Source organism: Alosa alosa, chromosome 16 (assembly GCF_017589495.1).
Source record: "Alosa alosa isolate M-15738 ecotype Scorff River chromosome 16, AALO_Geno_1.1, whole genome shotgun sequence".
NCBI lineage: Eukaryota > Metazoa > Chordata > Actinopteri > Clupeiformes > Clupeidae > Alosa > Alosa alosa.
This window is the reverse complement of record NC_063204.1, coordinates 25,428,043-25,444,198: the sequence shown is the minus strand read 5'-3', so window position 1 is coordinate 25,444,198 and position 16,156 is coordinate 25,428,043. Positions and strand designations below refer to the sequence as shown.

The 16,156-nt window shown below is 43.2% G+C and overlaps 1 protein-coding gene across 5 annotated transcripts in view; it reads right to left on the bottom strand.

The window, feature by feature from the left end:
* Positions 1–16,156, bottom strand: part of ctnnd2a (catenin (cadherin-associated protein), delta 2a) — a 287,423-nt gene that overhangs the window by 93,954 nt on the left and 177,313 nt on the right. For all 5 annotated transcript variants that reach the window (XM_048266125.1, XM_048266123.1, XM_048266126.1 and 2 more), the window contains one exon: positions 1,681–1,813. In XM_048266125.1, the coding sequence (XP_048122082.1) occupies positions 1,681–1,813 (133 nt within the window). The remainder of the gene's footprint in view (positions 1–1,680; positions 1,814–16,156) is intronic.

Here is a 16,156-nt window from a genome sequence, read left to right as displayed (position 1 = left end):
GGCCCTAAGTAACGAAGTCGCTGGGCGGTAAGAGCCGAACAAAGAGCTCTGAGCGGATCCTCATCTCACGCAGCAGCTGGCTATCTCTGGTTGCTCTGGGGAAACCATGCTGGGTGCGTTTAGGGAAGGATGAAACTCAACACGTTTCCATTTCGCCCTGCTGAAAGGATGCATTGTAAGCAGAAGATGGCGAATGCATACACACTTTCACCAAAACTAGTAGGACAGCAATGATGACCTATCCCAGCGTCACATGTTCTCTGGCTATTTGCGTCTGGGTCATTTTGGTGGACTGGTGAAGTGCTCCCTGATCATGGTTTGGGAAACAGAGGAATGAAGGCGTGATTGTGAATGTAGCTATGTTAAACTACAGTATACTGTGTGTTGGATGTTGTATAGCAGATGCAATCTTGGTTCCTTCAGTGGAAAAAGGCAAATACTGTATCCCTCATACAGGACCCACTGACTGACTTGCACTTTAAATCATGTGCAGACACAAAGATCGATAACGAAAAGACTCTAGGATCTCTAAACAAACCGAAAGGGGGAAAAATGTGCTTAAATTCATTGGGGTCCATTGTGAAGAATGCTTTACTTTGACTTTTAAGTGCTTGTGCATGCGTGAGCCAAACTAATTACAATCTCCTCTGCTTTTCTTTTCAGTCTGTTACAATACGTTGGTGTGCCACCATCACCACCGCCACCACCACTGCCCGAGCTTGAGTTGTGAGATGCGGTTTCGTTGGCACAGATGCATCCTCTAAATTTAATTTCCTCATAGCGCCATCCTCTTAAGCCTAGGGGGAGACAATTGGCAGTCCGCTGAGTCTCCTGCGCTTGTCAATATGGCGCTTTGCTTTCTTCTTATTGTGCGGCTGCGCTATTAGCTGATAATTACCAGAGCTACACAGGCCCACTTTATATTCAGCAAATTCACTGTGGGGAAATCAAGGTTCAGCTACACAGCATAGCATTCCAATAAAGGGGTGAATTATCTGTTGACTGTGGGTACTACAGAGACTAATTCCATTAAAAAAAACAATATAAAAATAATAATAAAACGGAGTAGCACACATTAGAACACTTCTTTTGGTAAATAAGCACAGCCCATTGTTTCCACAGCAACAGAGCAGAACGCAACAGGAACTGACAAGGCCATAATGCTGCATAATAGTAGAGTGAGTGTGGTGAGATATTCCCTGGCATCTACCTCTGAGGGTCTCTCACAACGCGAATAGAGGGAGGAATCACCGGAGCACACATTTTGGATGTGCCTTATTTTCATTTCGGTGCAGCCAAAAAGACGCTTCATCTTCATCAGAGTCGCTCACAATGCTTCATGCCACTGTCATTCTGGTGAAGTCCAGACTTTGGTGAGCCTCATTAGCTTTGTCTCAGAAGGATTAGCTTGGCTACAGTAATTTCCTGTATATTCCAGCCACATTGTGTACTGCAGGATCGTGTTTTATGCAAGTTAAAAAAAAAACAAAAACATATTACTGTAATACCATATTAACTGCCTCAGCGTATTAACCTCATAGCTGAAGAAATTTTGCAAAATCAATGTATAAACTGCTGCTAATAGTTTGGAAATCACGCTAAGGCTATAGCTTCTGCTGTGTGTGCGCGGGAGCAGAGGGTAGCTACAGTAGAAGAAAGTCCGGAGGAAGTTTACTGTACCTCTGCTTTGATCTTGTTGTCTCCAAAGCACAGGTGCTGCAGGTAGGCTGCAGCGTTGGACTGGACCGATGGGAATTGGTGCTGGAGCATCTGAATGACCTCAGGCAGCTCTGGGTCTCGCCAGCCAAACTCCCTGCAATCACACAGAGAAAGAAAGGGAGAGAGAGAGAGAGAGTTAGAGAAAATGGAACTCCATGTTTCAAAAAGAACGCCAATACCCACACTTTCAAAATTGCTGGTCTCATACACATTTCAATCAATCTGACTCAGAAACAAAGATCTGCCACTTTCAACAAACAAAAGCAAGCCTGCTCATCAAAGGTCCCACCACAGTTGACTAATCAAGAACTTTGAAAACAATGCAACAAGTATTTGAGAGTTGCAACTACATCACCCCATAGACATGCTCATTGCAGTGTTCAACAGGGTTTTCATGTCGTTGCGCAGGGAACTATAACAAAATCAATGGCGGGGAATCTTCCTTTTATGGCTGCTGCATGAAGTTGACAATTTCTCACAGTTGCCTTGCCAGGTAAGTGTTTTTTACTAAATAAAAAGGAATAACAGAGAAAGAAAGATTCAAGAGGATGAATGACAGATGGATAGACATAATGAGACCAGTGAGAAACCAACATCCCACACTCTCCTACTGCGCTGTGATAGGAGGAAAAAGGAGGGGAGAAGAGGAGAGGAAGAAGGAGAAGATGAACAAGGAGGGTAAAGGAGGAGAGGGGAGGGGTGAGGAGAGGAAAGGAGAGGAGAGGGAAGGTAAAGTAGAGGAGGAGAGAAGAGGAGGGGCGCATGGTGGGAGAGGAGAGGAGAATGAGCTGAGGAAAATAAATGTGTTTTCTTATATCATTACGAGGCAAATGCTTTTTGCCTTTATTGCATTACAGCCACAGAGAGCATTGTTCTGTGAGCCTGGAGGTGGAGAAGCAGCAACAGTATGGATCTGCAGGCTTCCCCCTCCCCCACACCACCTGTAATTCTTCTTGTACACTACACTGTATCTGATTCTCAGAAATATAATTTGTTTGCACCCGCCCATGACCACAGAGGAAGGACTACGGAAAGCCAGCCTGAAATTGGGTTTGGATGAGCGATTGATTTTTGGGTTTTACTAGGGTTTGACTTTTTCTCCCCCCCCCCCCCCCCCTCCTCTCTCTCTCTCTCTGTTCATTTCCCCACTTTAACACTATTAGACCATGTGTGCTGTACTGAATATAATGGTGTAATGCAGGAGTGAGTATTCTGCAGTGTGGCTACGCTTGCCAAAGCTGCAGCTTACAATGAAAGTTCATCTAAAGACGTTCAATCAAACACACACTTTCAGATCATCAGCTTTTTACGTAATTAAAAACAAATACATCACAGAAGATGTGGACACCCATAAGTCATGACACCTTGATAAACCAACACCCTATAGAAAAATAATCCCTTTCAGTGACCCTACTGCACAAACACAGACCACAGACCAAATTGTGTGTGATTTCCTGAAGGGCCACCTAGCTCCTCAGGGGCACCCAAAGCACTCAGTGGTTCAGACTAGTACAGCTTTTTTATTCCATTGTTCCGTCTGCAGCCTTAGATAAATAAAGGTGCTAAATGAATGTTTGTTATCGGAGGCGGCGATAAGTGCTGCTAAGATAGAGAAAATCGGCGGGCCACACAAAGCACACAGATTGAGGCGTCCCTTTCTAAAGCCCTTAGAAGCCGACAAAAGAGCGAGAGAGCACTTCGCAGATGCACACACACACAAACACACACACACACACACACTCTTCTTGAATCAAATAGGGGGTGATAAGATCGTTGGGGTGTTAGCACAGGTCCCGTCTCTCCCGAGGATCGTTCCTGACCAAGCCGATAAGAGAGATGAGAATGATCCGCCGATAAGATAAGCATCACGCTTTTCATTAATTAAAAGCCTGCCGATCCACCCCGCATTCACCACACACATACACATACACACACACACACACACACACACACACACACACACACACACATAAAAGTGTGAGTGATTGCTTCAAAATGAAACGACAATCATAATGGGCTGTTAATGGGCAGGGGCCATGTAAAGCGTGGAATGTGTGTGTGTGTGTGTGTGTGTGTGTGTGTGTGTGTGTGTGTGTGTGGACACTAAAGCCTTAAAAAAGAGCTAGCCTGTCAGATGGGCCTTCTCTCCCGTGCTGAATCAGAAACGTGTACAACTGCACGGATAATCTGACAGATCTAGGACAGGGAAGAGGACGGCCGGGTTGGAAAGCGACAGATGCAATCACACACACACACACACACACACACACAAACACGCCAAAAGCGCCCAGTAAACCACATAGTACAGACGGATATTTTCGTACTTACTGGCTGGAAAAGAAACCTCAGCAAGCAAATGTAAATAAGGAGGTGTGTGTGTGTGTGTGTGTGTGTAGAAAATCATTTATCTACATATAATACGAGCACACCTACACGCACACATCCACCCACACACTCACACTCACACACACCTGACACACACACACCTGACGCACTGAGGATGTCTGAAATAGTCACAGTGGATGACAAATTTAAACTGAGCTCTCATTTGATTATCCTCGTCTTTCATGCCTTCTGAATTCCAGCAGCAGGAGATGGAAGAGAGGGAGAAAAAAGGAGTGAGAGTTTGGGGACGGGGGGAAAAAAACAAGAGGCACATGAAATGAGAAACATGAAAGCTGCCACATCATCTTGCAACTACTGAAGACACCTCTCTATCTCCCTTCTCTCTTTCTCTCTCCAGCTGTCCAAATCTCTTCTGCTCCTCTTTTTCCTTCTTCCTCTTCCTCTATGCCACCTTTTTTATCTTTCTCCCTCTTTCTACATCTTACTCCTCTCTCATCCAGTCTCCCTCACCCTCTTTCCTCACCTTTTTATCTCACTCCCACTTTCCTCCTCTCTCTCTTTCTCCCTCTCTCTTTCTCTCATGTGCAGATGCTGATATGCTGATGAGCATTGACAGACAGTGTGATGGATCTGTGTGTTCCTGAGGTGGGGGGATTTTTAACAGGCCGCACGCAGAGACACTGGCAACACCCTTAGCGCACGATGAACCACCAGCCAATCAAACGCCGACCTGTAACAACCCTGGGACTGACGTGCCCACACGGCGAACAGGCACCACCTAATGTGAGGGGACAGCCGTTGTCATGGCGCCTGTCTGCGGGCTTGATTGGCTTGGCACATGATGCTATTTAAAGCCAGTCCTAATAACAAACGCTCAATCACAACAAAGTGGCGTGCAAGCGACTTCCTGACCGGGGGAAGAGTGTCGTATCAGATATTCAGACTCGGGCCTTGATTTGTATGACTGTATGTTTGTACATATTCATAGGCACTACAGAGCCACAATACACATTTATTAATTTTGCAGACTAACACATGACAATTTTATTATAAGGTTCCATTCTCCCCAGAGCAACTTAGGGTTAAATGTCATGATCAAGGGCACAACGGTGGAAGCTGGGAATTTAACCTACAACCTTTCAGGCTACTGCGCGCTAGCCCAGCTCCCTAGCCACTACACTACCAACTCCCCACATCTTATACTGTAGCTTCCAGATGCACATCATCAAACTGGATTACATGTACAAGGGAATATGGGAAATCACATTGACAGACAGGCAATGGTTCCATTTTAAAGTCTTTAATTAACTGTTATGTATTAGGTCTGTGTTACTTCAGTGCTAATGAAACTTTAGTAGAGACTTTTATTAAGACATGATTTAAGACAATGATTTATTCATGTTAAATATTGAATTAAGCTTCACATGGAGCATTCCCTTCATTCAGGAGTTTAAAAAGTATTACCTTGACAAACTATTAACGTTACCATTAAAAAACAACATCAATCAATATTTGTGCTGTAGTTAATTATTCACCATTTTAATGGAATACGTTTGAAAGCACTGCCTGAGCAACTGTTGGGAGAACAGTGTACTTTTAAAGCGGTCCCTACATTGCCCTTAAGAGTGAATACAAATTGATATCATTTGCAACAAGGACTATCTAATATGAACAGTGAATATGTCCAGCATAGTTTTTTCACATACCATCTCTCTCTCTCTCTCTCTCTCTCTAACTATCTCTCCTTTTTCATACTGTCTAAATATTAGGTCAATCATTTTCTCAGGACTGCAGTTCATCGATGCAGGTGATTCATTAGCCTTACAGTAAGTCAATACCACCAGCTGGGCGTCCCATTATTACATTTACCAAAAACAACGGACAACAGTAGCCGAGGCAACAGCTTTAATTAGAAGTTAATTACTGTTTTGTCTGGAAGAGAATCAAAGAGATTCAGAGCATTTTCTGACCCAATTAAACACACAACACACATACACACACACAGACACACAAAACACACACACACACACACACACACACACACACACACACACACACACACACACACACTGTGTTTTGGGGCTGCTCACACATATAGACACACACACGGAAAAGACATACACTGAAAATGAAATGGATAATACACACCCACTGCTGCATCTGCCACCATCATTACCACCACTAATGCACATGCCCCCCCCAAACCCACATACCCATCTGTATGACAGTACTGTGAAGGCCACCGTCTGTAGGACCTCACTGACAAAACAATCAACGCCTACCGACACTGACTTTAGCTCAGATCTTCTGAGGCTCTCTATTCAATCTCCAATATAATGAAAGGCTTGTCTATTCACTAGTCAGTGCACTCAAGATGGAGAGAAATGTAATAAACCTTGTGATTCTAAAAATCTGTTGACTGGGAAGCTCTGTAATAGCTTTTTCATACCTTTCTCAAATTGTTTCAGAAACTTTTGAAAGAAAAATGGTAGGTTTCTAGACAGAAAGAGACACTTTCTGTGTCCTCTCTTTTCTCTCTCTCTCTCTCTCTCTCTGTTTTTGTGTGAATGTGTGAATGTGTGCCTAAGGGGTCCCTTTCCTCAATCACCTGTGAGTGTGTTTGTGTGTGAGAGAGAGAAAAACAGATAAGGAAAGAACTGAGGAGGAGAGTGAGAGTGAGAATGATAGTTAGAAAGGAAGACGGAGAGAGAGAAACGATTAGATACACATTTCAGGTGGCACCCGACAGTCACGCTTCCTCTCCACCCTCCGGAAAGATCCGTCAGCCTTCATCTTAACTCTCGGCTCTGAGGCACCTCTTGTGTTTTTCGCCTGAGAAATTAGCAGTGACTGATTCGCACAAGTTATTAAAAATCCCATAATTCGTTTCAAATGAACTTGAGTGGAATAAATATCGCCGACCCGCCTGTCTCAGGCCTGATGATGCACAGGTGTGCATTTTAACACACGTAAGACTGAGAGACCCTCTGAGAGCATCTCTTTAGTGGAAACACCCGTGAGAAGAGGAAGAAGAAAAGAAATAGAAGAGAAAACAAAGTATTTCTTTTAAAAGAAAGAAAACAAATAAATCAGGCTGTGCATAAACGACATGGAGACGACGAGGGCATCCGGGGGAAAGGAAACAAAGGCTGGGATGCTCACGCGGATGACTCGACTCGGTGACTGAGGAAAAGGTTCAGGCGGAAAAACAACATCAATCATGGGGGCCAGGAGCCGGAGGAGGCAGCAGCAGATGCAAGCGGCCCTGCAGACGGATGGTGATGAACCAAAGCCTTGCCTTGACTGATTTATCCCGCTCGGCTTCCGGGAGAGCCACACATAAATCCTCCTCCTCCTCCTCTTCCTCCTTTTCCTCTTCCTTATTTCACTCCATTCAACTATCAACCTATCAGCAACCTTGCAGTATCGCCCAGCCTCGTTCACACTGGACAGCGACTGATCATGTGACTGTCACATGGTGTAGGGGTGGTGGCTTGCAAAGGCAATGAGGAAGAGGCAAGATGGATCGAACTGACCCAGTGAAAGATAGATGCAGTGCTATGAGATGCAAGCCTACTGACTACACTTATGTGAATAAGTAGGAACTGGATATAGTTATGGTAAAAGGTAAAGCCTATGTCCAACTGTTTATTTGGATAGTTAAGTATACTCAAGTCTCCGCATACTAATATTTTGGGCATACTAAACCTTCTCACAACATTTATTTCCCAAACGTACAATCCAAATAAAGTCACAGACACACGCATAAAACCACCCACCTCGTCAGACACAGCTGACTGTCGCTATATGCAGGAGAGAGAGAGAGAAGCGGAATAGCTGCCATGACTAAGCAAAAGCTTACACATACAGTATTACTGACCAAAAGCACACATCTGTAAAGCAGAACAACAATCCATTTCACAATCAATGGCTGCCATTCCACCCCCCACCCCATCTCCTAGCTGCCCCCCACCCCACCACACCCCTTCATCTCAACCCTCTTCCGATAGGCAAGATTCTCGTGAGCAATGACCTCATTCCTGTCTGAGCGAGGGCTGGAATTCGATTTTAAATGAGGCTATTAACAGGCACTCTCTCCTCTGAGGCCGAGCAGGCATTATCGCATCATTACCTCAAATTAATCCCACATAAAACTCAGCCAACCAACCAGACAGCCAGCTAGATAGCACAGTAGCCTCCGATAGCCGGCCACTCAGAGACCATGATCACACCATCGTCGCCTTAACTAGAGATCACTCTCAATTGCCTATTACTTTATAATGGCTAACAAAAGCACGTGCTATGATCTGGAGACCATCTCCATATCCAAATGGCAGCTCATATTATGAAGGTTAATCTCAAGTAGGCTTTATGACTCATCAGGTGGCAAACATGGCTGACTGCTTTGTTATGAGTATTAACAACAAAATAGGTCATTGATAAAAAAAAAAAAAAATTAAAGGGGGGGGGGGGGTAGGGTTAACATACAGAGAGTGTTTAATATGGTTCCAGGATAACATAGCTGAGATTTTAAATCACATACTGTATGGTCAATTCTGTGTTGTCGTAGCCTGGCTGTGGGTATTCTCTTACTCCACAAAGCACTTGGAGCGCAGATTCTGGCTGCATATTTCCAACTAATATGGCTGACTGACCAATATAGGAATTTTAGCATTTTTCAGAGTGTAAATTCTTGACGCTATGCGGTCCCATCTCCAAGTCAGTCCCATCTGAGAGTCATGGCTTTCTCTGTTGGGATTCGCAAACGCCAGTGACCTTTCACACTGCCACAGTCTGTAACTATTCAGACTGGCATACAGAAATGCCAATGACCTTTACACTGCCAGAGCTTCCTTATCTTTAACCCTCTAGAGTCTGGGACTATACTCAAGTAGAGTTGGTACCAAAGTCAGGCATTTTTTAAAAAAAAAAAAAAAAAAAAAGTACAGCTACAATAAATGCAAAAATACAAACTGTCACTAAAAGTAATAATCTAGAGTGTTGGCTATGCTCTAATGGCATATGCTATGAACCATCAGTCTATCCCTATTTAGCTGTTGAGCAGTGCAGAGGCCATGGAAGCATCTAGCGCTGGTGAACAATGTTGGCTGAGGCAGAGACTGACAGACAAGCATCAGAAGCACTGCTCAGATAGACAGGTGCTCCATCACCACCGGGAGACAAAGTGCTCATTTGCAAGGCTGACACAGCAAATATTATCCCCTCATTAAACACGTCAATTACAAACATGTTTGAAAAAGAAAAAAAGAAATATCCAAACACTCAGGCAGACGACTTTCAAAAACTTTCCACAACATCAATTACCCAAGGTAAATATGGCAGCACTGCAGTTTGCCATCAGCATCTCATTTAACTCGGCGTAATGAAAAACGGTGCAAAAACGAGTCTACTGTTCCTCTCATCTGACCTCTTTCAGTGGATCTGCTTGGATGCCTTCACTGCTCCACTAGGGCTCATTTGCCTGTGAACTAAGACTATTAAATGAATGGAAAAAATAGATTGAAAAATAGCAGAATATTTGTTTTTAATGGTCTTGCATTTTAATGCTCTGAGAGGTTACATTTATGCCGCCAAATTTGTACATATATTACATAAATAATGAGGCATCAGAGTACTTTTGGACCAATTAGTTTAAGAAAAGTTGACACCCACAGTCTAAAGTTGGTGTCATTGGTCAGAAGTAGACTGTTACCTGCTTAAACATAGGCTAATTGAAGGGGTCTTTCTCTCGGAAAACAAAAGAAAAAGAAAAAAACATTTAATTGAACCATCAGCCTTCCCATTTCAGTAATGAGGAAAGCTATGACTAGTTCATTAGGGCTGTGATCTTAAATTAACTTAGAAGCACCCAAATCTGGTATTCTAGTCATGTTCGATAGCGACACAATTACAGCAGCAACTCCTTGTCACTGATTCAATTAGACAGCGGATGTGCTCGCTAGCATGCTAAACAGAATTAGCTGATAGGAGTCACTGCCAAGCTAATTGTTGATTGAGGAAAGGCTCACTGAATACACACACACACACACACACACACACACACACACACACAAAAGCACATGCAAACAATCAAACATGGATATCATAAAATCACAAACAAACAAGCTATCCAATCTTGTTTAGAGGATACACTAAATTGCAAACAAATACTATCCCACACAAATAAACATTTCCTAAAATAGAAGCAATTAGATGTCCGGAAGAATATTAGAAAAAAATAAAATAAAAGGACAAAAATGAAGCAAGCCCCTGACAGGAAATTAGCACTCTTCGTTTTATTATTTCCATGGCGACATCCAATCAGCAGAGCCTAGCGACAGTGATGTCTGGATAACAAACCACAGTGTGAGTTATCAGTCAGCTGTCTAATGAAGGAATGGGGGAGGGGGGTGGGGGTAGACACGGCGTCAATGCCAAAACACATTACCTTGATGAAGTATCATTTCAGGGCGCAAATCATATTTGAATAAGGTCAAGGCGGACATTAGTGGCCATGCTTAAAGGTGTTACATCAGCGGCAAGCACCCCCTCCCACCGCAATCTTTCTCAGATGAACAATTCCCTATTATAGAGACAAGCTATCAGACCACATGCATCTAAAGGGGAGGTCATGTCCGGTATTCAACACCAATGTTTCGGAATGTTGGGAATGAGGGTATGACTGCCATGCATTTCATCATCCCTGCTGGAGGATGGAGAAGGTGCTGATTTCATTAGAACTGCAGTGATGGGAAATTATAGGCTACATGCACAAGATATCATGAATCGATTTCCAGGATGCCAATATACGCGCAATCTCTTTATTGGTTCATGGTGGACAATGGTGTCATCAGCTATTCTCCATGCTGACTGTTTATAAATACATGTTTTTTATAAATACATGTCTCGCTAGCATGCTAAACAGAATTAGCTGATAGGAGTCACTGCCAAGCTAATTGTTGATTGAGTAAAGGCTCACTGAATACACACACACACACACACACACACACACACACACACACACACACACACAAAAGCACATGCAAACAATCAAACATGGATATCATAAAATCACAAACAAACAAACAAATATCTACTGTAGCTCTCCAATCTTGTTTAGAGGATACACTAAATTGCAAACAAATACTATCCCACACAAATAAACATTTCCTAAAATAGAAGCAATTAGATGTCGGAAGAATTTTAGAAAAAAAAGCACATGCAAACAATCAAACATGGATATCATAAAATCACAAACAAACAAACAAATATCTACTGTAGCTCTCCAATCTTGTTTAGAGGATACACTAAATTGCAAACAAATACTATCCCACACAAATAAACATTTCCTAAAATAGAAGCAATTAGATGTCCGGAAGAATTTTAGAAAAAATCTATGTATATCATGTATATGATATCATGAATCGATTTCCAGGATGCCAATATACGCGCAATCTCTTTATTGGTTCATGGTGGACAGTGGTGTCATCAGCTATTCTCCATGCTGACTGTTTATAAATACATGTTTTTATAAATAAATTGTTATTAGCAGACTCAGTTTTCAGTCAAAACAAATATTAAGATTGAAAATTGTTAGGGAATACAAGTTGGTAGTAAACTGTGATGTTTCAAGTTCAGCTGCTCGACTATACCACAAAAAAGCATGAAGCCTGAAGCCAATATTAAGTTGGATATGCCTGAGTGAGATGCACGGTGGGTAGCCATATGTGACATGTCCATATGATGTACTATGTAAGACTCCTGGCCCAGAGAGTAGAGACATCTGCCGGAGTTGGAGTTTACTAGAATAAAGGTGACGGAAATCTGCAGACCACTGTTGCTTCTGAGCTACCGTACAAGCTCACCCAGGAGGCAGTTTGAACATGAGCACATGTTCATGAGTGTGTGAGTGTGAGAGTGTGTGCATGTGCTTGTTTGTGTGTGTGCGTGTGTGTGTGTGTATATGTATATACGTGTGTGTGTGTGTGTGTGTGTGTGTGTGTGTGTTTTCTATGCGTGTGTGTGTGTGTGTGTGCTTTATAATGAGTTAGTAAGACAGCCGTATCTTTAGCTGTGAGGTCAGGGCCCATGGGAGGAGTGAGGCGTCTGGTAGAGATGATAAAGGTGATGTCGCTCTGCAGGCGACCGTTTCTGCTCAGCTATGACACACACTCACACAGTAGGTAGGCCATTACAGGGAGGGACTGAACACACTGGGCCAGATATACGTACATTTGCGAACGGAGCGTTCTCAGCGCCATTGACAAACCACAGATAGCGAACGCTGTAATACGTGGTATTTATCAAACTTTCACTTCATCGGGTAATCTGCTCCTTTCTCCTAGCCTGGAACTACACATTAATTTTCTTGCATTTGAGACATAGTTTACGAATACCCAGAGGCGTTTATTGGGCGCTACGAATGTCTATCAAATGCGTCTGTACGTAGCTCATAACTTACACAGGTTGCTCATAACTGCTTCGTTGTGTCGTCATCATCTTGCTGTCCCCCCTCCGTTCTGTGATTGAGGTGAAAATCCTTCGTTGAGGTGAAAATCAGGTCCATGGAATCCAGGCTGCCTAGCAGTGCCAATACAATTGCGCGCGTAAGACAGCATGGGGAAACCCAGGCTACCATTCTCTACCCCCTACCACAATTTACAAACGTCCACAGCTGAAGTCATAGCCCACATACAAGCAATTGAATGAAGTTAACAGAAGACAACATTCAAAAGAATCAAACGTTTAGCGATCATGAAATAATACAATGCATGATAAGATGTCAACAAGCAGGGAGATAATGAAGATCAGCAGTTCTACTCAAACTACTTGTGCAGGTAGGTTATGGAAGATTGGTCAAATCTAGCAAGTAAGTTTAAGTGGATGACGTGAAAGTGAAAGTAAGACATTCGAAAGGACAACGAAAGTTAAGGTTGCTTTTGATATAGTACAAAGATGCAAAACTGGTGCTCTAAATAGTGATTCTGTTGTCTTTGAAAGGTTCTCTTATTGACACATTTAACCACAATTTGGATCAATACCTGCTTTTACAAGGCGGAGATATTTAGGCGCAGAATAGACGTGCGCTTTCACATGCAGTTTTTGTACATACCTCGGAATACATAATTAGGCGCTCTTTACACTTCCCCTCCCATCTCTTTACGGCAAACTCCCACTTTCCCCTTGACCCTCCCATGAATGCATATGCATGACACGGAAAGGCGCAATTTGCCATTTTCAGCTCCCGCGACAGGCAGTTTACGCTTTTACCTCAGTGTGACCTGTTTGTACATACCTCGCCATGATTTTACGCGCACATTGCAAAACAAATACGCCTGAAGTGGGCGCAAAAGCGTTAGCACATCTGGCCCACTATGTGCTCCTTATAGGTCTGTGTGTGTGTGTGTGTGTGTGTGTGTGTGTGTGTGTGTGTCCACATGCAGGCTAAGCATGGAAGCTATTTCTAGGCAATTACATAATAATAATAATAATGTAAACATAAAGACACACACAAAAATGGAAATCAGTCTCTCTCTTTCTCTCACACACACAGACACATGAACACGAGCAGGCGCGCACACACACACGCGCACACACACACACACACACACACACACACACACACACACACACACACACACACACATTACGAGAGCTGAGTTGAGCACAGAAAGTTGCCATTTAAACCAGGGAAGCAGCATGTCTTATTTACTGCTGTGAGCCGCAGCCTATTAGTCAGGGATTTACCCAGGCAGCCATGGGCCCATGGCCCTATCTACTACATGGAGTTAGAGGCAGACCAGGATTAATTACACACACACACACACACACAAATATATATTATATTATTACATTACATTTACACACACACACACACACACACACACACACACACACACACACACAAATATACACACACATAGGAAAGAAACATACAAACACAAAGTCTCACACGCACAAAAAGTCACAAACAGACACACACACACACACACACACACACACACACACACACACACAAACCCACTACAGTTCCCCCACTACAATTTTAGAGCCCGCTAGCACAGGCAGTTGTGTCCCAGTGCTTGGCACTGCTGCTGCTGCTGCTACACTCATCGCTAAGTGTTTCCCCAGGCCACCACAATCTCCACTGTCTTCCACATAAACACATTTCTACCTGTTTTACTGCACTTTCCCCTGCTATTTAAACAGGTTCTGGGGACACAGACATCAGAGCAAATGTTTCAGTCTGCGCTTCCTCTGCCTTCTGGAGGTGGCAGCAGGGTGAGCCGTGTTGATTGGCTGGTGCTAATGCATTTGGCAGTGGGGGGTGGGGGAGGTGGGATCAGGATGCGTTATAAATCTACTAGTGTGTGGCCGTATCAGGCATTAACTAAGGAGCAGTCAGGCAGAAAATAGCCCTCTGCCAATAAATCCCTATTACTAGAAGACCCTGCATCAGCGTCCCCCGAGCACTGCATCCCAATTAGGAAGAAAGGACTTCATATCCGCCACAAAACTATTTCCAGCCTCATCCATAAAGTACGACCCGGCTCCTGCTGGCCTAGCCAGCGAGCATTAGCACTGCGCGAGGCTAAAGGGGGATTGGCTGGTGCGAGCTGGTGATAAACTCCACGGTGCCCTGCACCCAGTGTGAACTCTAAGCCTGCATATGCTGAGGGTATACAGTGCTGGGAAAGTTATTTGATAAAGCCACACATTGTATGGGATTTATTGTTTTTGATTAAAAGGTGGTGGGGTTTGTTGTAAAATTACTTTTTTTTGTATGCCTGCTGATTTGCCACATTTAGAGATAGAGCAAAAACTAACTATGCAATGAAAACAAATAGATTCACAAATAGATTTTTAATTTGAATGGTTTGACCAAAATGTCGACTGTGCCATGTGAGCAAAGAGAGAAACAAAATGACATATACGAGAGACAAAATGACATATAACACTCACCCTATCAGAGTCAAAGCACATCTCTATGACAACACAGCTGAAGGCCTACCCATCTTTAAAAAGATGACTGACAGTCTGACATTCACTTTCCATTCCATGACACATTCAAAACAAAACAAACCTTTATTTTCTTTCCATACGCAACAAACAACAAACTATAACTAGATGTACCGCAGAGCGGTACAAAATATGACCGCCGCCCAGTCCAGCACATTTTTTCCACAAAAATAAATCACGCTGAAAGGCCTATATGATTCTAACTGTCTCACTAAATTGCATTATCCACACTGAATTCTCACTGGTATCTGCTAGACAACAAGTACCAAAACATGATTAGTTCATAGATTTCACATGTAAAATAAATTTTATACCACCCCACCCCTATCTTGTCTGTTCATAATTCTGAGAAATTCTTGAATTGTGTGCATGTGTGCGTGTACATGTTTATGTTTATGTGTGTGTGTGTGTGTGTGTGTGTGTGTGTGTGTGTGCTTGTGTGTTTGCCTCATGTTATGTGTGTTTGTGCATGTGCATGCATGCATACATATGTCTACTGTGTGAGTATGTGTCATACTCATGTCTTACTGTGAATGTATGTGTGTGCGTGTGTATCTGTTTATGCACATGTGTGGACATGGAATGGGTGGAGCCCCTGGAGGCAAGAAAAAATTGGTCATCCTAGGCCCTACGGTTCTCAAGATATTCACAGAAAACTGTGTCTGCCCTACCCTCCTTTCTGGGGGTCCAGTACAGCGGGGCTACAGATCAAAACGAAAAACAATGGTTCCATGCTATCCATGTGGGGTTACATGCCCACCAAGTTTAGCGGTACCCGGTCTTTCAGTGTCCCGGAATCATTGTTGGTGTAACGGTCACTAAATGTACACATAAATTATTTTATTGTAAGGCCCCCCATGAACGAAAGTTCACAAAACTTGGCATGCATTCGGAGGGTGTCATAATGATCCTACACTTTCAATTTTGTGCAGTTTTGACCATGTCAGCCAGAGATATTGTGATGAAAACACCTCATTTTTTGCGTTTTAATTTTTAACTAGGTGGCGCTATACATGAAATAAGTGGTAATGGGATGGGTTGACATGCCCCCTTAAGACCAACATACAAAAAA